At 58.5% G+C, this 19,061-nt stretch overlaps 3 protein-coding genes across 5 annotated transcripts; 1 reads left to right on the top strand and 2 right to left on the bottom strand.

The window, feature by feature from the left end:
- Positions 1-964: 964 nt before the first annotated feature.
- On the top strand, positions 965-6,490 carry ATG4D (autophagy related 4D cysteine peptidase). The gene is made up of 10 exons (XM_041763850.1): positions 965-1,538; positions 2,059-2,142; positions 2,219-2,392; positions 2,670-2,946; positions 3,020-3,084; positions 3,843-3,973; positions 4,883-4,961; positions 5,038-5,114; positions 5,208-5,327; positions 5,942-6,490. Exons 1-10 carry the CDS (start codon positions 1,307-1,309, stop codon positions 6,122-6,124), a joined length of 1,422 nt encoding a protein of 473 aa, XP_041619784.1. The 5' UTR covers positions 965-1,306; the 3' UTR covers positions 6,125-6,490.
- Positions 6,151-14,586, bottom strand: KRI1 (KRI1 homolog). 2 transcript variants are annotated; one of them, XM_041763849.1, is made up of 19 exons: positions 14,443-14,586; positions 14,256-14,329; positions 13,393-13,498; positions 12,929-13,046; positions 12,631-12,685; positions 12,504-12,550; positions 12,113-12,209; positions 11,955-12,032; positions 11,581-11,723; positions 11,155-11,281; positions 10,958-11,053; positions 10,697-10,867; positions 9,497-9,572; positions 9,315-9,403; positions 9,097-9,223; positions 8,881-9,011; positions 7,873-7,937; positions 7,660-7,758; positions 6,151-7,020 (listed from the first exon to the last, which is right to left on the bottom strand). In XM_041763849.1, the coding sequence occupies exons 1-19, from the start codon at positions 14,534-14,536 to the stop codon at positions 6,681-6,683; spliced, it is 2,133 nt and encodes a 710-aa protein (XP_041619783.1). In that variant the 5' UTR covers positions 14,537-14,586; the 3' UTR covers positions 6,151-6,680. The 2 variants fall into 2 exon arrangements, with proteins under 2 accessions (XP_041619783.1, XP_041619782.1); XM_041763848.1 differs by having other exon boundaries at positions 12,504-12,553.
- Positions 14,587-15,018: 432 nt separating this feature from the next.
- Positions 15,019-17,516, bottom strand: CDKN2D (cyclin dependent kinase inhibitor 2D). 2 transcript variants are annotated; one of them, XM_041760485.1, is made up of 3 exons: positions 17,430-17,516; positions 17,016-17,171; positions 15,019-15,973 (listed from the first exon to the last, which is right to left on the bottom strand). In XM_041760485.1, the coding sequence occupies exons 2-3, from the start codon at positions 17,154-17,156 to the stop codon at positions 15,614-15,616; spliced, it is 501 nt and encodes a 166-aa protein (XP_041616419.1). In that variant the 5' UTR covers positions 17,157-17,171; positions 17,430-17,516; the 3' UTR covers positions 15,019-15,613. The 2 variants fall into 2 exon arrangements, with proteins under 2 accessions (XP_041616419.1, XP_041616418.1); XM_041760484.1 differs by lacking the exon at positions 17,430-17,516 and having other exon boundaries at positions 17,016-17,352.
- Between the last annotated feature and the right edge of the window lie 1,545 nt (positions 17,517-19,061).

The raw sequence follows: 19,061 nt of genomic DNA on the forward strand, positions 1-19,061 counted from the left end.
AGGTATGGCTGCAGGGAGGTGCAGTGAGGGGAGAGTAGAGGGAAAGCCAGGGAGGTGACTGTCTTTTTGAGCCTTGTTCACATCCCACACTCTTATCCGAATCCGAATCCTATTTCCTTTAGCTGGCTGAGGACAGTGCCTTTGGGCTGGCCACTAGGGGCCACCCTGTCTGCCATTCACAGGGTGGCTACACTGTCACTCGCCTTTGAGGTTGTGGTCGGTTTTTTTCTGAGCCCTGACTGTGCCTCAAATGCCATGCTAAAGCCCTTTACCCGGATGAGCTCAGCTCGTCCTCCTAACATTCCTGAGTCAGACGCAATGAGCATTTTTTTTTTACAGCTTTATTGAAGTATAACTGACATACAACAAACCACACACATTTCGAGTGTACAATCCGATGAGTTTTCATATCCTGGAAACCAGCACCACCATCAAGATTCTAAACATATCCACCACCTCGAAAAGTATATTCTAACCTTTTTTTTTTAATCCCTCCCTCTAGCGTCTCCCCACCCCACCCCCAGACACCCCGAAATTGATCAGAGATGAGACTGCATTTTCTGGAGTTTTAGGTACGCGAGACCAGAAAGGGTATATACTCTTTTTTAATCTGGCCTCTTTGCCTCCGCAGAATGATCACGAAGATTCGTCTGTGTTGTTGTGTTTGAGCCCCTTCTGCTCCTTGGGAGACTGAGGCACAGAGAGGTGTGGCCGGGGTGGGGTGGGGGTGCGGGCGTGAGGAGGTGTCACACAGGCCCGGCCCCAGAGCGAGGCGAGTCCCGGGCGCGCCGGCCGCCGAGGGGCGCTCCGGCGGGCGGGCCACCGGCAGGTGCACACGCGCGCGGCGCCACCCCCTGGTCCCCCCGCCCAGCGCGGCGCCCGGGGGCGGGGCTGGGGGCGGGGCCTGGGCGGGGCGGGGGCGGGGCCTCCCGGCTCTGGGGCCTCCGATAAGGGCCTGCGGAGGGGGGCGGGGGGTGGGCTCGGGCGCGCCTGGGCGCCGCGATAGGGTGGCCGGGCGTGCTCGTGGGGCGCCGCGGGGAGGCGCCGCGGCCGAAGGTCCCGGCGCGGCCACCCGGAACCGGGGCCGGCGACCCAGGCTGGGGCCGGGCCGGGCGGGGCGGGGCGTCCGGCCGTGTCGCGCCCGCCTGGGCTCCCGGGGCCAGGGCCGCCAAAATGGCGGCGGCGGCGGTGACAGCGTCCCGCGCGGGGCCCGGGGGCCTGGCCGCCGCGTCCGGGGCCGACTAGCGCCTTCCGGGCGCCACGGCGCCCCCGCCCCGGGCCCTCGGTCCGCCCTCCCGGCGCGCTCATGAACTCCGTGTCGCCGGCCGCCGCGCAGTACCGGAGCGGGAGCCCGGAGGACGCGCGCCGCCCCGAGGGCCGCAGGCCGCGGGGTCCCCGAGTCCCGGACCCCAACGGCCCGAGGCCCTCTGGAGCCAGCGGCCCCGCTCTTGGCTCGCCCGCGGCCGCCCCTGGGGAGCCGGACGAAGTGGACAAGTTTAAGGCGAAGTTCCTGACGGCCTGGAACAACGTCAAGTACGGTGAGGAGGGGGCGGGCCCGGGGGTGGTGTTCCGCGGGCCGGGCCGGGCGGGGCTCGGAGGTGGACCCCGGCTCTGCCCGCAGTTCCACCATTTGCGCTCCCCTCGTGAGTCACCTGCGGGTCCCGCGCCCTGCCCGGCCCGCCCCGGGCGGACCTGCAGCAGGTCCGAAAAGGAATGTGTTTTTTCAAGCCTCGTCCATTCCCGTGTGACCTTGGGCAAGGTTTTCATGCCGCTCTGTGCCTTCGTTTTCCCCCTTTGTTAAACGGATACAATAATCAGATCTGCTCTATTCATCCTGAATTGATGGCAGACACTCACGTGGCTGTTCCTAGGGGTCCCTGCCTCCATCAGAGAGGAATATGGCCCGAATTGCCCAGTGCCAGCCCTGAGATAGGACCCAGGATGGTCTCCATTTCACAGGCGAGGGGGATGGAAGCGCTGTCGCTGTCATAACTGTTATGTGACATGTCTGTCAAGCCAGTGCTTCATCTGGCTGGGTGCTACTCCGCGTCTCCCCAGGTTGGGCAGTCAAAAGCCGGACCAGCTTTAGCAAGATCTCCAGCGTCCACCTGTGTGGCCGCCGCTACCGCTTCGAGGGCGAGGGTGAGCTGGTGGCCCCAGGCCAGGGTCGAGGGAGGCTTGGTATTCGTGGTGGCAGCTGACCAGTCTGCTCTTGTAGGTGACATCCAGCGTTTCCAGCGGGACTTCGTGTCCCGCTTGTGGCTCACTTACCGCCGGGACTTCCCGCCCCTTGCTGGAGGCTGTCTGACCTCAGACTGTGGCTGGGGATGCATGCTGCGCAGCGGGCAGATGATGCTGGCACAGGGCCTGCTGCTGCATTTCCTGCCCAGGGGTGAGTGCTGGAAGGGAAGGACACCCTAGAAGTGTGGTGCCAAGTACACAGGCAGCAGTGTTCGAATTGTTTGTAAACGAAGTTTAAAGGTATGTTAGATTGTGTGCAGAGTAAGTTTTTTGGGGGAGTGAGAGTTGATAAAGTTTCAGCAATGTGGAAATTGTTGGTAAATCTGAGGTCTCAGGAGCATTAGAATTGTACATAAAGAATGAGCAAATGGGAACTGTGTCCCTCTGGCCCACTGGCACCCTTTGACTTTGTACTCCATCTCCACCAGACTGGACGTGGGCTGAGGGCCCAGGCCTGGGCCCCTCTGAGCCAGCAGGGTTGGCCTCTCCCAACCGTTACCGTGGGCCTGCACGCTGGATGCCCCCACGCTGGGCCCAAGGCACCCCAGAGCTGGAACAGGAACGTCGACACCGGCAGATAGTGTCCTGGTTCGCCGACCACCCCCAGGCCCCCTTTGGGCTACACCGGCTGGTGGAGCTTGGGCAGAGCTCAGGCAAGAAGGCGGGTGACTGGTATGGGCCATCTCTGGTGGCACACATACTCAGGTGAGGGCCACTGCAGGGAACTTGGGAGCCACTGAGTTCCCCCAGGAACTCAGGCCTTCCCTCTCACCCCCAGGAAAGCTGTGGAGAGCTGCTCAGAGATCACACGCCTGGTGGTGTATGTTTCTCAGGACTGCACAGGTAAGAGACTGGAAACCCAAGATCACAGAGTTCTCACCCTGAGCCAGCCGCTACTCAGCCACCTCTTAGGACCTCCCTTCCTCAGAGGCTGAAACAAGTTGTGGGGCAGAGGAAGCCTTGGAAGGGATTCGTGGCCTGCACAGTGGGAGGTGCCCAGGATCCCTCCACTCCCTCTGAAACCAGTAGAGGAAACTCTAGGGGCTTCTCTGCAAGTGATAGAAGAGAGGACATAAGGGGACACCAGCATTCAGACCCTAGTAGCTGTGTTTCCAGAAAGGATTGAATCTGCTTTTCTGGGAACCATGAAGGGGCTTAGCTAGCAGTAAGGGAGGAGGGGGAGAATGGAGACCGGCCCATTGGACTTGAGGAGGAGGGACATGCAGGGACGACTGCTCGGTGCTCTATTTCCATACTGGCAAATGCACGCGCTGAGTCAGTAAAGACTAATCAGGCCTGGAGCTGGGGAGGTGCTCCATGCTGTGCGGAAGGCTCTCTGTCTCCTCCTAGTTTTATATTCTTTATCTAAATCTCAGGGCCTCAGCGGCCCTCTCTGGAAAATAGGGATGTCTACACCTGCCCAGAGGCCCTGGAATTGTCGGGGTGGGGGGGAGTTTGGGGTACATGGGGCACCAGAAAGACCTCCCTTTCTGCTGACAACAGGAGTGGGACCCTTTGAGGTGGCACAGGCATGTGGAGGGCCACACTCCGAGGCTTGAATGGGGGTGTACGGATGTGACTCGGCTGTGCCGCCTTTCCAGTGTACAAGGCAGACGTGGCACGCCTGGTGGCCAGGCCCGACCCCACAGCTGAGTGGAAGTCTGTGGTCATCTTGGTGCCAGTACGGCTGGGCGGCGAGACTCTCAACCCCGTGTACGTGCCCTGCGTGAAGGTAAGGTCTGCCAGGTTCTGCCAAGCCTCCCCTGGGGACTGCCGGGGCTCCTTGAGCTCCGGCCAGGTGTGTCTGCTTCTTTCTGCATCTGTCCACCTGTTGACTCGGTAGTTAGGGAGCACCTACTACACGCCAAGCTGCTGGGTTTCAGCGGTGAACAGGCAAACATTCGTGCCCTCTGGGAGTGGACATTCTAATGGAGGAAGGACAGTGGATCTGAAACCAAACTGATGGCTGTGGCATTATACCTTAGAGTCAAGAGGAACTAAAACTAAGGCTATGAAGGGCAGATGGGGGTGGCTGCAGGCTAGGCAAGCCCCTCTCCAGCCAGGGCAGGAGCCAGAGTGTTCCAGGCTAAAGGAAGGGCAAGGCTGGAAAAACTCCAGTGTATTTTCACTCAAAATGAAGGCCAAAGTTCTCCCCACAGCCTGCAAAGCTTTGTACCATGTCCCTGCCCATTCCTTCACCTCATCTGCCCCCACTCTCTTTCTCACTTAACTCTGCCCCAACCACTTGAGCCTTCTCACTGTTTTCAGAACACAGCAGCCTCAGGGCCTTTGCATTCGCTGTTCTGCTTAGAGGCTCTTTCCCCAGAGATTCACTCCTCCCTCCCTCTCTAACCTCCTTCAGGTCTTCGCGGAGATGACACCTCTCAGTGAGGCCTTCCTGACTCCCCTACTTAAAATTCTAAAGCCTTTTCCCTTCTCTTTTCTTCTCCCAGTGTTACCGCCTACTGACATGTGACAGAACTTATTCATCAGGTTCCTTGTTTACCTCCTACACTAGAACGTCAGCTCCGTGAGATAGGGCTGGGTTTGCACACATCGGGGTTTTGCTACGTGTTTACCAAGGGACTATCTGACGGCACCTGCCTGGAGTGTACTCCTCTACCCGCTTTTCTCCCTGCAGGAGCTCCTGCGTTCAGAGCTGTGCCTGGGCATCATGGGGGGCAAGCCACGGCATTCACTGTACTTCATCGGCTACCAGGGTAGGCCCACCCTGTCCCGCTCCATCCTGCCCCACCCTGCCCTTCCCCAGCCTTGCTCATGCCTCCACTCCTGCAGATGACTTCCTGCTCTACCTGGACCCCCACTACTGCCAGCCCACTGTGGATGTCAGTCAGGCTGACTTTCCCCTGGAGGTGAGCCGGTGGGGGGGCGGGATCCCCGGGGTGGGCTTTTGGGGCACATGGAGGAGGCTGGGGCTCCAAACTTGCCTCATTTCTACACCCCAGTCCTTCCACTGCACCTCACCTCGAAAGATGGCCTTTGCCAAGATGGACCCGAGCTGTACGGTGGGGTTCTATGCTGGAGACCAGAAGGAATTCGAGACACTCTGCTCAGAGCTGACCAGGGTGAGCAAGGAGTGGTGGAGGGTAGCAGGTGGCGGGTAAGCGGACAGGGAGGGTCTTGAAGAGGACCAGAGAGACCCTGAGCCCAGCAGACCCAGGGAGGCTACTTGCAGGCAGTGCTGCCAAGATTATTATCCTGCCCACGAGCTACAAAAGCTCAGTTATTGCTAATTAGACCAAATGAAGGGCGTAAAACAAAAGGCGAGGGACATCACTGCTTGGACAGCTGCACCCAGGAACTCAAGTGGTGGAACCTCTCCCTTTCTCCTGGCTCTACTGTCCCATCAGGGCTTTACCCTTGTAGTTGCAAGAGGGGGCCATCAGTATTTCTGGGCACCCACCTTCCTTTTCAGTGGAAAGGGAGCCCCACTTTCCCAGGAGATGCAGCAAAAATCCTAGGGTTACTGTTCATCAGTCACACTGGGTCATACGCCCATCACTGGCCAGTCACTATCGCCGAGGGAATGGGAGGTGCTGATTGGCTGGCCTGGGTCATTGCCCTGGAGGGATGAAAGTTGAGCTCAGGAGGCACCTGGTAAATATACCTATTAGGATAATTATACTTCAAGGACAATTAATATGGTTTGGAGCTAAGCCACTCTCCTTCCTCCTGCCAGGTCCTCAGCTCCTCCTCAGCCACTGAGCGCTACCCCATGTTCACCCTGGCTGAAGGCCATGCTCAGGACCACAGCCTGGACGACCTCTGCTCCCAGCTCTCCCAGCCAACACTGCGGCTCCCTCGCACGGGGCGGCTCCTCAAAGCCAAACGCCCAAGCTCTGAGGACTTTGTGTTTTTATAACGCGTGGGGTTGGGGGAGAAGATGCGCACTATTTATTTTTTTATTTATGTCATGCTGGGTGTGGGAGCTTGAAATCTGGAGGTGATGGGCCTTTTCCCATCAACCCCTTGACAACTGCAGCTGAGACCAGTCCAGGAAACCTCTGAACTGGGGCAGAGCCTGTACACCTGCCTCCCGCCAGCTGGGCCTCCTCACAGGGCGAGGAGGGAGGGTTCCCGGACACCCACTCAGGGCCTGACTCAAGTACTGTAGTTTGCACTGGACCACCCGTGCCCCTCACTGGTCCCAAAACCCCTACCCTGCTGAGATCTGGGGGTGACGGGGGGAACTGTGGCCACCAGGGGCTAATAAAGCAGTTTAACTTGACTGTGGCTATGGCTGGGGTCCGAGGTGTGTCTCAAAGTGAGATGCTGAGGAAGCTGGGTAGGTAGGCCTCAGCTGCCACACCTGTGAGACAGGAAGCCTTCTCTGCCCACAGGGTCCACACAGTCCATGAGGGAGAAACAGTCAGGAGCTTGACTGGAAGGGAGGAACCCCAGGGCCCCCACCTGCTGCCTCAGGGGCGACTCTTGGGACCCCGGTGCTTCCTCCTTTGCCGGGCCAGCTGGCGGAAGTGCAGCCGTTTGGGATTGAGGCCAAAGGCCTGCAGTCTCTGGCGGCTAAACTCATGCCCACCAAGTGTCACAGTGGGGCCCAGGAGACGTGCCTTCTTGCCCCTCCTCCGCCCCTGGGGGACTGGCTTCTGGGTGTGTGGTACAGGGCTTGCTTCTTCCTGCACTGGGGGGCTCCCAGGCTGGGGCTGCTGTCCACAGGCCCCATCAGGTGCCAGCAGCTGCCCCTGTGGGCCGGCTTTGTCTTTCTGTGGCTTCCCTGTGGCTTCCGTGAGTGTCTCAGTCCTGAGGAGAAAAGTGGGGGCTCAGCCCAAGCTGGTCACAATTAGGCCTATTCCTGAGTACACATCCCTCATCTTACAAATGAGGAGAGGCTCAGAGAGGCAAGGCTGCAAATCAGGAGCCTGCCTGCAGTTCAAACCCAAGTCTGACGTCAAAACTGGGCCTCTTCTACTGAACTCATAGATTCAATTGTATTGCTGATAATTCTGGCATCTTGAGCCCGGGCCTATACTTAGCTGTTCATGGAAATTGATTTATTGCAGCTTTAAATCAGCTCCGTGGGCTTCTATCACCCCTGCTTTATAGATTAGGAAGTACTGAGCATGATGATAATGCTAATACCTATATGGTTTTACTATTTTTTAAGCACTTTACCCAAATTAATTCACTCAATCCTCAAAACCCAACAAGAAACAAGCCATCTTTACCCCCTACCCCCCCCATTTAAAAAATGACACAGGCCCAGAATGGACAAGCGTCTTGTCCAACGCCACACAGCTGTGGCCCAGCCAATATTTGAACCCAGGTATTGAGAAAGGAAGCCCCATTCCCAGGGCCATGCAGCAAATGGCTGACAGAGCAAGACTCAAACCCAGGCCCAGCAGGCTCCAAGTCCACCCTCCTCCAGCCAGTGACACTTACTCCTCTGTGCAAAGTGACTTGAAGATCTGCCTCTTTTTCCAGGAGTTCTGGGCCTTCTGGCTGTACGCCCTCTTGTCCTGCAGCTCCTCCTGCTCTGACCTGCGGATGCCCGGCAGACACGCCTATCGCCGGCTGCTTTGGGAGGTGCCCATGCTTGCTTGCCTGCCCGCCCACCTGCCCCTCCTCCTGGCACACCTGGCCCAGCCATGTCACCTGTACATGCAGGTTTTCTTCAGGGAGCACCACCGGTTCAGCTCCTTGTCATCGGCAGCGAGGATCTACACAGGAAGGGAGGGTGGGGTCCTGCTCTGTGAGCCCTGGGTCAGGGGTGCAGGGGGCCTGGCTCTCTAAGCTTTAGCCATTTCGCTGGTCAAAACAGGGAAACACTATTACCACTGGGCAGGGATGTCACCATTGCAGGAAAGGACTGATCTCTGTGAAGGCCACTGGATGTTTTTGGCAGGGGGCATCAGATGGGGAAACAGGCTCAGCAAGGAGATCCATGCCCCAGTCATGTGGTCAGAAAGTGGCTGAAGTCAGATTCCAGTTTGGGCCCAGGGGCCCTAGAGCCTCACTTAGGCACCATGGTCCCAGCAGCCTCAGGACAGGCAAGGGGCTCTGCGCCAATGACCAGGTCTGCTAATTACAGATGAGGCCTAGGTTCCCAGCTCAGGCCTCAGTGTCCTCATCTATGAGGCGGGCAAGCCCCTTAGAACATACTGAAAGGCTGTCGGGAAGATTGAATGAATGCAGAAGGTATAAGCTCCATAAATGTTGGCTTTGCTGACCATAAACAGTCAAGCCACCACGGCCACCATGGCTACCAGGCAAGTACCGTCGCAAGAGCCACACACGTTCATTTCAGCTCTACAGCTGCAGTGGGGCTGTTATTAGGCCCATTTTATAGATGGGGAAACAGAGGCAGAGTCTTCTAGGTCACAGCTGGTGAGCGGCCATGGCAGGATTTGAATGCAGGCCGTCTGTCTCCAGAACCCACCAAGCCACCCAACTGCGGATATTTGGCAACAGAAGTAAAAGTACTATTTGCAGGCTGTTCTGTGGGCAAAGCGCTGTCTGAGGCAGGTAACCTTGTCAGTACAGTTGTTAGCTCTAACATTCCTCCCGAGATGACGGAAGGGGGAATGGGGGGAGTCGCAGCATCTGCTGGCTACACACTCCTCTTGCCGAGGGGGCGCCCCCTACCCCAGGATGGTACCCCACCTCCTCAGTGCTCAGCCCGAAGTCGCAGGGAACCACGGTACGGTACTTGAAACGACAGGGCAGGTCATCGATGATGTCCTCGTAGTCCAGCCGGTAATACTCGTCCAGGTACTCCTCGAACGTCTTGTCTCCTGTGCAGGGAGGGGGCCAAGCTGCCAGGGTTGCCAGGCCCCTGGGAACCCCTGCCCGTCCACCGCCACCGGCCTGGGACCTCACCAGGGTCGAACACCGGCTTCTCCTGCCCCACAGCCGCGGCAAACGGTGACTTGCGCTTCTTCTTGCCCGTCAAGGGGGCCTCACGCTGCCTTTTCTGCGGCTGACTGGGGTCATAGTCTGCGTCCATCTGCCAAGACGCAGAGGTCAGGCCAGCCCTCTGGGGGTGGAGGAGGGGGGCCACTTACCCCCGGGGTCTCCCCTCCACCCATGGCACCTACATTAAAGTCGGGGTCCTCGCAGTGCAGCTCCTGTTCATTCCAAGCTCCACCCTGCTCAGGCCCAGCCCACGTGTCCCAGTTCCAGTCATCTGATTCCGGAGGACACAGAAGTAGGGGGTCAGGGCGGAAGTCGCAACTTCAGACCAAGCAGCTCCCCCAGGCCGTGCCCTGGGTGACCTCACCTTCAAGCCCTGCCTCTTCCTCAAACTGCGGCTTCTCCTCCTCCGTGGTGCCATAGTACTCGTCCCCAAAACATCTCTGCAGGGTCAGGGTCAGAGCCAGGAGGATCAGCCAGGCTCTCTCCCCCGAGACAGTGTTACTCCTACACCTTACCTGGCTCCCAGCACCCCCCAGACGTAGCTGCTGACATGAGGGGAACTCTGTGTGTCCTCCCTGCCCCTGCACCCCCATGCTGTGTTGGTTACCATTCTGTTCCAGAGCTGGTTCTTTCCCTCCCCACAGACCTCTGCCCCTGGGCAACCCCCCGCCGGGTCCACTCCCTCCTTCCCTCCCTCATATATAACTGCTGCTCGGGCCTTAGCCACCGCCCTAACCTACTCACCACCACACCTCACAAAGTCCAGTCTCGTCTAAGATCCCACCACCCCTGCACATCCCTATCAGCACTCTGATGCCTGGGGGGTTGTAAGTGCACAGTTAAGGGGCTGCCATTAGACTGGGAGGCTGGGACCACTGAGGTGACTACCAGACTGATTCTCGCCATTCCATGAGCTCCAAGAAGGCTGAAACTGTTGGGCACTTGATGGAACCCCAGCACCCTGGGGGCACCTGGCAAGGCAGACATCGCTAACTATGTCATTTATTAAGTGCCTACTGTATGCCCAGCACTGGGCTGCATCTCACTGCATTCTCACAAGCACCCCGAGACAGAATCTACCTCCACTTTACTGAGAAACTGAAGCCTACATATCCTCAGTCTCCTTCCCTGACCTCTTGGGCTTGGTCAGGGGTCTCTTTGGGGCCCCAGGGGCCCCCACTGCTTTCCCCATAACGCTCTATTGCCTGTTTCCATGGCCTGATGCTACTGCTATGTCCCCTCAAGCCGAACAATGACCATCAATGGCAAGAAGTTTAAAGGAAACACAGCAAAAAAAAAAAATAAAAAATAAAAAAAAAAATAAAGGAAACACAGCAACCTGTCTTCCTCGAGTATCACCAATTTTTATGCATCTTTCTCTCAGGCTATCCTTACAACAGCCCTAAAGTGGACAGTATGGTTGACCCCACTCCACAGACAGGGACACACACGCTCGGAGAGGTCAAGTCACTTCTCTGAGGCTGCATAGCCAGGAAACAAGCACTGATCCCAGACCCCTGTCCCAAGCTGCGCCACCTAGCTGGGGTGGGTGCACGGGCCACACCTGCATGAGCTGGTCATGCTGGGCAGGGTCAAAGTCGTCCTCGAGGTCCCGCTCCTCAAAGCCCAGTGTCTCGTTGCCGGTGACCTGCCGCAGCCTCTCTAGCTTGGCCAGGATCTCCTTCCTTTTCAGGTTCTTCAGCTGCTTCAGCTCTTCCTGCTTTTTTGCTTTCTCCTGCGGATGGCAGACCAGGCAGGGAGTGGGGGTGTGGGCTCACCCCGCAGGCTTGGCAGCCCTCCCCAACCTGGCACTCCCCGCACTCACTCTCCTCTTTCGCTCTCGAGTCTCCTCTCTCTTCTCCTTCCTGCGCTCATCCTTGCGGCGCACGGAGGATGCGATGCTTCGAGGGTAGGTCTTGACCTGGAGAGAGCAGGGGAGCCCGGAAGGGTCACAGAGATGATTCTGGGTTCTCGGCCTGGGGCCCAAGGTCTGGGTCCCCCGTCCCAGCCCAGGTCACGCACCAAGGCCGAGTCCGGCTCCTCGAAACGGAAGTTGTACTTGTGCTCAAAGTCCTCCTGCTTCTTCAGAAACAGCTCCCCCTCGTCTGAGGAATCATCCACAGTTAGCTGGACCGGGAGGCCAGGGCCCCTGAGGAACAAAATGGGGCAAAGATAGGGGTGTTAGTCAAACCCCTACACTCCCGTGTCCCAGCAATGTTAACTCACTGAATCTCCACAAGAGCCCTACTTTTGGAGACACCCCCATTTTACAGATGGGGAAACTGAAGCACAGGCTGGCAACAGGGCCACCTAGCTCCAGAGCCCACACACCGCGGCTCTTCCTCATGCAACAATAACTCTGCAACCATCTGTGTGAAAAAGTAAACGCTTGGTGCCCTTTGCTTTCTGGCCAGCACTGGCTTCAGGCCCCCAAGAGACACTGCTCACCCTTCCTCCTCCCCTTCCTCCTCTTCTTCCTCTTCCTCGCCTTCCTCCTCCTCCTCCTCATAGCGTTTGTTGAGGATATAATCCCGCAGGAACCGCTCTCCTTCGTCCAGCTCTGGGTTGTTCCAGTATTCCTTGAGGTGGGTCTGGGAGTGAGGGGGTGATGGGACCCAGATTAGGGACGGGTGGGCATGGGCACCACAGGGACCTAAGTAACCGAGCCTTCTAGGGCTGCCACCAGACTAAGTGGGATAACCTCTGTTTCACAGAAACAGAAATTGGCGCCCAGAGAGGGGCACACCCTATGTGCTCTTGTGATCCCCTCAAGGATTGGTTTCCAGAAAAAGGCTGGAGACAGAACAGACCCAAGAACTCACCAGTTCTTTCAAGGCGTCGGGGTTATGAATCTCCTTCTGCCCCTTTAGCCACTCCACGTAGTCTGCCTCCTCCTGGGCCTGAGGGTAGGCCAGCACTGAGGGTCTGGAGACCCCTTCCTGCCACCCACCCCCAGCCAGCCAGCCAGTCCAGCACCCACCTTCTCTTCCTTGGTCTTAGCACGTTTCTGCAGCAACCCAGAGCCACCTTCCCCAGCACTATCCTCATCCTCGCTGTCTTCCACGAACGCCCGGAAGCTGCCCGTGTGAGAGGGGAAGACTCAGGATACGCAGGCTGGTCCCTGCCCACAGTCCTGAGATGAAGCCTGTTTACTAAGTCCTGAGCTCTCCTCACCAAGCTCAGGGCAGTGCTGTGGTACAGGAGGCATCATCAACCCCATTTAACAGATGAGGAAACTGAGGCACAGAAAGACTAAGTGATGGGCCCAAGGGCACACAGCCATCAAGTAACAGCTGGATTTGAACCCAGGCCTGCCCAACCCCAGAGCCTCAGCACTGATCCATCTGGCCATTCAGCCAGCCCAGGCTCACCTTTCCTTCAGCTGTTTCTGTTCTTCTACATAAGTTTTCGACGAGATCTGCTGCAGAGAAAGTGATGCTGGCCTCAGGCCCAGCCCCAGGCCCCTCAGCCCCCAACCAGGGTTTCCACCCCACCTACCTGGAATCTCTGATTGGAGGTCTCTGCATCTGAATTTTCCTCATCGACATATTTGCTGTGCAAGGGAGGGTGGGGGCTTCAGCCTAGACTCCCCACAGCTCATCTGTCCCCACAGGGTTCCAAACAGCAGTTGGGGGGGCGGTGCAGGTAGATCACTGACACTCCTGTTCTCTGGGGTCCCCTCAACCCTGGTGAGTCACCACCAGCTGCTTCCCGCCCCTTCAAAAAGTCTCATGTATCCACCTGCCCGGGGAAGGCTGTGGGGAGGATGGGGCAGGGAGTCAGGACCTCTCCTCACCCTTCTTTCTCCAAGATAACCTTCCTCTCATAGTCCTTCAGGTACATAGGACGCATCTTCTTTTGCTTCTCTTTGGCTGTTGGCACTTCTTCAGCTTCCTCACTCTCCGAGGACGATACTGTCAGGTTGCCAGAAGACACCTGCCATCACCCACAACCCCCCACCTTCCCCAGGCCAAGGATCCCACAAGGCGGGGCCAGGGTCAGAAGGCGGTTTCAAATGCCCGAGCCACCAGTTCCCAGCTGTGAAACAGGTATCACTCTTGTACTATGTGTTAGTAGCTGGCTGTGCTCATTCAGTGAGTAACTCCTGCTTTGAACAGCGCCAAGCACAATAACCTAAAACCCTCCGCTAAGCACTCTGGACATGGAACATGACCTGTGTGTTAAAAGGCTTCGTTCAGAAGTCACTAAAACCAGTAAGGGAACGAGGAACCTGGGCCGAAGGGAGGAGCAGCCCCAGACCTGTTTTCTGATAGAAGGTGGCATCTTTCTGATAGATGCGGGGGTCCTTCTTCTTCAACAAGGAGAGAGTCCTATAAAAGTCACGCTCTTGCTGGGGGTCAAACTCCTAAGGCATGAAAGGATTGCAGAAACGGTGAGCGCGAGGCTGGGGGGCACTAAGTAATAGGGGCAGGTGGGCTGAGAGGGTGTGGAAATTAGGGTGGAGGGAGGGACATACATTAGGAGGAAGGAGAAAGATCCAGGGGGAACAGAAGCAGATTGGGGGCTGGAGGGTGGGTAAGAGGGGCGGTCCAAAGATGCAAGACAAGTAGAGGAGGACGAGGGGCCCTCTTGGGGGGGGGCGGGCAGGGGCGGGCCCCACATAGGTACAGGATCTGACAGAGAAGGTAGTGGGCAAGGGGAGGATAGTTACCCGGAGAAAGGATTAACACGGGGGCAGGTGAGCAGAGAGGACACAGATGGGACAGCAAGCAGGGGCTGGGTTGCACGGTGAGGCCCCAAATCTGGGCTGATGTGAGAAGCTGTGAGCCCCACGTGGCAGAGGGATGTCCCACTTCGGGGACTGAGTCCGACACCAAGAAATGGTTAAACTCTTGGGGTGAAAAAGTAGACGCGGCGGTCCCATCGTCGCACCTCACACGATGGGAGAAGCAGGTGGATGGTGGCGGGAGAGGGGAAGTAGACGGGAATGTGGCCGCCCCGGGGGAGGAGCGCTGTGCCCTTCATGGGATTAGGAAGAGGAGGATGGCAACTCGCGTGGGGTGAAGTGGGGTGGGGGTGAGCCGCCCTCTGTATATCGGGGTCGGGATGCGGTGGGGGGCTTGGATGCTTCCCGAATGCACGGCGCCGGGGTGAGAGCTCACCACGCGCTCGTCGCTAGAGTCCGACTCGGAGCTGGAGTCGCCGCCGCTGTCGCGGTCCCCGTAGCGATCTTTAACTGCGGGGCGGAGATGGGAGCCCCCCGAGATGAGCGCGGAGGACCGGATCAACCCCCTCTTCCCCTCGACCCGGCACGCGCCGCCGCCCCGCGCGCATGCGCCCCGCACTCACGCCGCTGCAGCTCCTCGCGCTCCCGGTAGCGGCCGTACCGGGCCGCAAACGCCGCGTTTACCCGAAGGGGCGAAGAGCCGCGCGGCTCCGGCATGGCGGCTGCGCGGCCCACTGCGCACGCGTGTGGCGAGCGGCCCCCAGGGAGGCGGGGCTACTCCCGGCCCCGCCCCGGCGAGCCTGGAAGGAGGCGGAGCCTCGCGGGCCGCGCCTAATCCCGTCCCCAGTCTTTCCGGGATCCCTGACGGCGTGCGACCACAGTCCCCGCCCGCGGGTCACGCCTTTGCGGGTCAGACTGCAGCCACCGCCCACTACGGCCCCCCCGGGGCTCCCGGCACCCAGCTGACATCTGGGGGCCCTTTCTCCACTCGCGGTTTCCTGCCTCCCTTCCGTTCCGACAGCGTAAACCGCTGCCCCACCCAGCTCACTCACCTCTGGCACCCTGGGAATTACCACTCTCTCCCCTCCCGCAAAGTGTCCACGATCTGTCCCCCCCACCCCGCGCCCACCCCCCACAAACGTACTGGACGCGCGACACTCCATCGCAGACTCAAAAATCAAAAGCCACCAGCTCTGTGATCATGCACAAGTCTTAATTTAATGGGTAAAAACATTAAGTTATCACACAATTTTTTTTCCACAAAGCTTAATAAATAGAATCTCTTTTTTTAAACGCTGTACAAGAGACTGGAAAACAAGCTTCCAACAAAATATGAATGAACTGATACTACCCTTTTATTGATTTGAAACACTCCCCCCTCCCCCAGGCCTGAAAGCAGTGTGCACACTTGAGGTCTCTCTCTGGGTACAGCCAGCCAAGGTCGCCAGGTTCCAGGAGCCCTGGAAGCGATGACCTCACTCGGGCTGGGGCTTTAAATGCTCTGCCCTTGGGCGTTTGCAGCCCCAGCAATCTGAGGCGCAGAGAAAACTGAACCGTTTAGATGGCTGATGTCTGCAGGAGCCCTTCTCTGCCCAACACATCAAAAGGGGTGAGAAAAACAAATTGAGAAATACCCCTCAAACACACACACCCCGCAAATCAACACCAACAAGCCACAAACTGGTGCCCCTTCCCTTTTGACGGTGGGCAGGAGTGAAAGAAGAAAGTGTTTCTTCTCTCCTCTTTTAACATAGAACCTCACTGGGTCCTGTTGCTGGAGGGGGTGGCCCCAGGTCACAGCAGTACCACAGTGTGCCCCTGCAGTATGTCCATGAGATCCTGAGCCCCTATCCCCTGTGCCAGCTCCAGGGGTGTGAGCCCCCTGGCATCCCTGTGATGGAGATCAGACTCAGTAGCCAGGAAGCTGACCACAGCCGTGTGGCCCTCTCGCACTGCCAGATGGATGGGGAGTGCCCCAGTGCCATCGGGAGCGTTGACATCAGCACCATGCTCTACCAAAACTTTCAGAGTGTCCAGGAATCCAGTGCGCGCTGCATCATGGGCTGGAGTAGTGCCGGTGGCATCCTGGACATTGGGGCTGGCACCTTGCTTGAGGAGCTCCAAGGCAATGGTGGGGCTGCCAAACATCATGACCTGTGTGGGGGCACAGGGTAAGGGGCCTTCAAGGGAGAGGTTCCTTGAAAAGGAGTCACTGAAGAGAGGGGTCATGCAAGAATAGGGAACACTAGAGGTCTTCTCAAGAATGGGGAAGCCCCAGGGAACACTAGCTCTCAGACAGCTGTTTGATACCCCAGAGAAAGGCATCTCCTGGAAATAGGAACCCCCAAGAAACGGTCATCACCTAAGGATAAGATGATCAACTAGGGAATAGCCTCTATGAAAAATTTCCAGGAACTTAAGACCCTCAGACACATGCCCCAACCCATACGGGAAATCATTAGGAAATATGAATCCCCCCCCCCACCCTGGGAAATAGGCCTTATAGAATGAAAACTGCCCCCAAGGAACTTGTCTACTCAAGGTAAATAAGATGCCCAGAGAATCTGAAACCCCCTTCTCCAATTAATAGCTCCTCTCATATAATGAGGATGCTCCCAGGGTACTTGACTCCCTTAAGAAATGGGGTTCCACTGTAAAATGGCCCCCAAGGAATAAGGACGCCCATGCCATCTGTAACTGTGCCCCCATCAGGACTTCCCTTAATATATCAGCAATCTGGGGGAAAAAAACAAACCAACCCAGAAATTGAGATCTCCCCAAATAACTGGATACCTCTCAGAGAACTCTCCAGAAAATGGGGATCCCCTGGAAACATGAATCCTTCCTTCCAGTGATTGGATCCCCCCACAGAAGCTCCAAGAAACAAGAGCCATCCCTATGAAACCAGGACCCAAGGAAGCTGAACTCACACGACGGAATAAGAACCTCCCCCGAGAAACTGAATCCTCCGCACCCAGAGAATACGAAATCGTCCAGAGAAGATGCAAAGTCCTCCCCTCCCCCAACCTAACCCCATCCACCCCCCACCCATGAATACGGACATCAGGGAGCAACATCTACCCAAGAAAAAAAGGACCGGATCCCCAGTCAGCCACCACGGCGGGCGGCCCGGAGACCTAAGGGAAAGGGTGTGGGGTCCCCGCCTCGCCCTCGCCCCGGGCCGGCCGGGCCTCACCTGCAGCGCCGTCTTGCCGAAGCGGTTCAGGGCGTCGGGGTGCACCAGCTCGCGGTGCAGAAGGCGGCGCACCTCCTGCACGTCGCCTCGGGCTGCGGCCCCGCTCAGCCGGTCGCCGGCGCGGACCTCCTCCAGCAGCATGTCGACACTGGCAGCCTGCAAAGCCCCCCGCCCCACCCCGGCGCGGTCAACGCGGGGAAGACGCCGGCCCGAAGATCCCCTCCGAGGCGCACCTGGCCTGTGCGAGGCTCCCCGCCCGGCTCCCAGTCTGCACTCGGGCGCGACCCCCGCCCTCCCCGGGCTCCTCCCCCTGCCGGCCAGCGGGTCCCCGGGGGCTGGGAGCCCGGCCCAACCCTCCGCCGCCGGCCCGGGCCGGCGCCCGCCCCTTGGGGGCCGGGTCTCCCCCCAACTCACCCTCCCTCCTCCTCGACGGGCGGGGTCTGTTCTGAGCCTGCTACGCCGTCGCCGCCGAGCCGGCCGCCAGGGGGCGGAGCCAGCGCGCGCGAGGCCCCGCCCCGAACGCTGCGGATTTGTTTTCTTACGAACTCGCTACACTGTAGCCCGGCAGCACTGCCCCGCGCGCGACCCGGCGGCGCCCCGCCCACCCGGGCAGCGCAGCCAATGGCCACGCGTCGCCGGGGGAGCTCGGCCCTCCGGCATGGGCGGCGCCGCTCCTGATTGGCCGAGCCGCCGGCGACCGGTGGACCGCCGGCAATGGCGGGGTTTTCGGTTTTCAAACTCGCCAGGCGGGCGGGAAAGGGAGCCGGTTTAACTGACCCGCGGGAGAAAGGTCAGGGGCAGGGTAGCGCGGGCTGCTCCCGAGCCTCGGCACCTCTGGGAGGAAGGGAGGCAGGGCTGGGGCAGCTCAGGCCGGGGTTTCACCATCCGGTCACGCGATAAGCATTTATTAGCCCTCTGTGCACAGCGCATTATTTTATCCGCTCCCCCACCGCGTGCTGGAAGCCTTCCGGGCGCTGGGGTGCGCACCAAAGGGCAACTGCTTAATTTTAGGTAGGGTTAAGCGCCGTCAAGAAAATAAAACGGGGGGAAGGGGGTTGCGGTGGGTGAGAAAGAATCACGGTCTGGCTCAGACTGAACCAAACCTGGCACTTGCCAGGGCGAGGACAAAACTCGCCGCTGCAAGCTGCAGCCGCCACGTGGACGAGCCTGGGAGGCGAGAGGCGAGGTCCGAGGCGGCTCTTACAGGTGCCTGCATTCACTTAGCGAGCACCCTCTGTGTACTAGGCGCCGAACTGGAGAGCGAGGCAGCCCGGTGGCTCCCGCTGCAGGACCCCCCCCCCCCCCCATCATTTAGGTTGGGAGAAGACAGAAATTAAACCTCTGCGGAGCAGTAAACGCTCCGAAGGTGATAAAACAGGTAAGCGAAGGCCGTTGAAATAGGGAGGTCAGGCAGGGCCTCCCCGAGGAGGTGACATGTGCGACTTGCAGGTGAGGGAAGGAGCCATGTGACTATCTGGGGGAAAGCACGCCAGGTGAAGGGTGTTATGGATGCAGTAGCCGAGGAGCAGAAGCGCTGAGGACTGGGACCCCTGGGTGGCTCAGCTGTTGAGCATCTGCCTTTGGCTCAGGGCAGGATCCCGGATTCCCGGGATCAAGTCCCACATCGGGCTCTTTACATGGAGTTTGCTTCTTCCTCTGCATGTGTCTCTGCCCCTCTCCCTCTCTGTGTCTCTCATGAATAAATAAAATAAATAAAATTTAAAAAAAAAAAGCAAGCGCTGAGGACTAAATGGGGAGAGTGGGAGGAGGTGAGGACCGGTAAGTGGAGGGAGGGGTAGTGCACATCAGGCTTGTGGACTGCAATAAGCGACGAGCCCTTGAGTTTTTAGATTTAACACGGGAGCCCTGGGAGGGATCTGAGGGAGCCAAGACATAGGACTTAGCAGTTAAGAGGCGCCCTCTGGCTGCTGCAAGGGGAACTGATGGTGTGAGAGCCGGGTTGGAGCCGATTGGGCCTGGGGCCCAAGGAGCAAGGGGGAGAGGGGCAACTGCACTGCCACAGACCTGCCAGGACTAGGGCTGAGA

The sequence above is a fragment of the Vulpes lagopus genome, chromosome 7, assembly GCF_018345385.1.
Source record: "Vulpes lagopus strain Blue_001 chromosome 7, ASM1834538v1, whole genome shotgun sequence".
Taxonomy (NCBI): Eukaryota; Metazoa; Chordata; class Mammalia; order Carnivora; family Canidae; genus Vulpes; species Vulpes lagopus.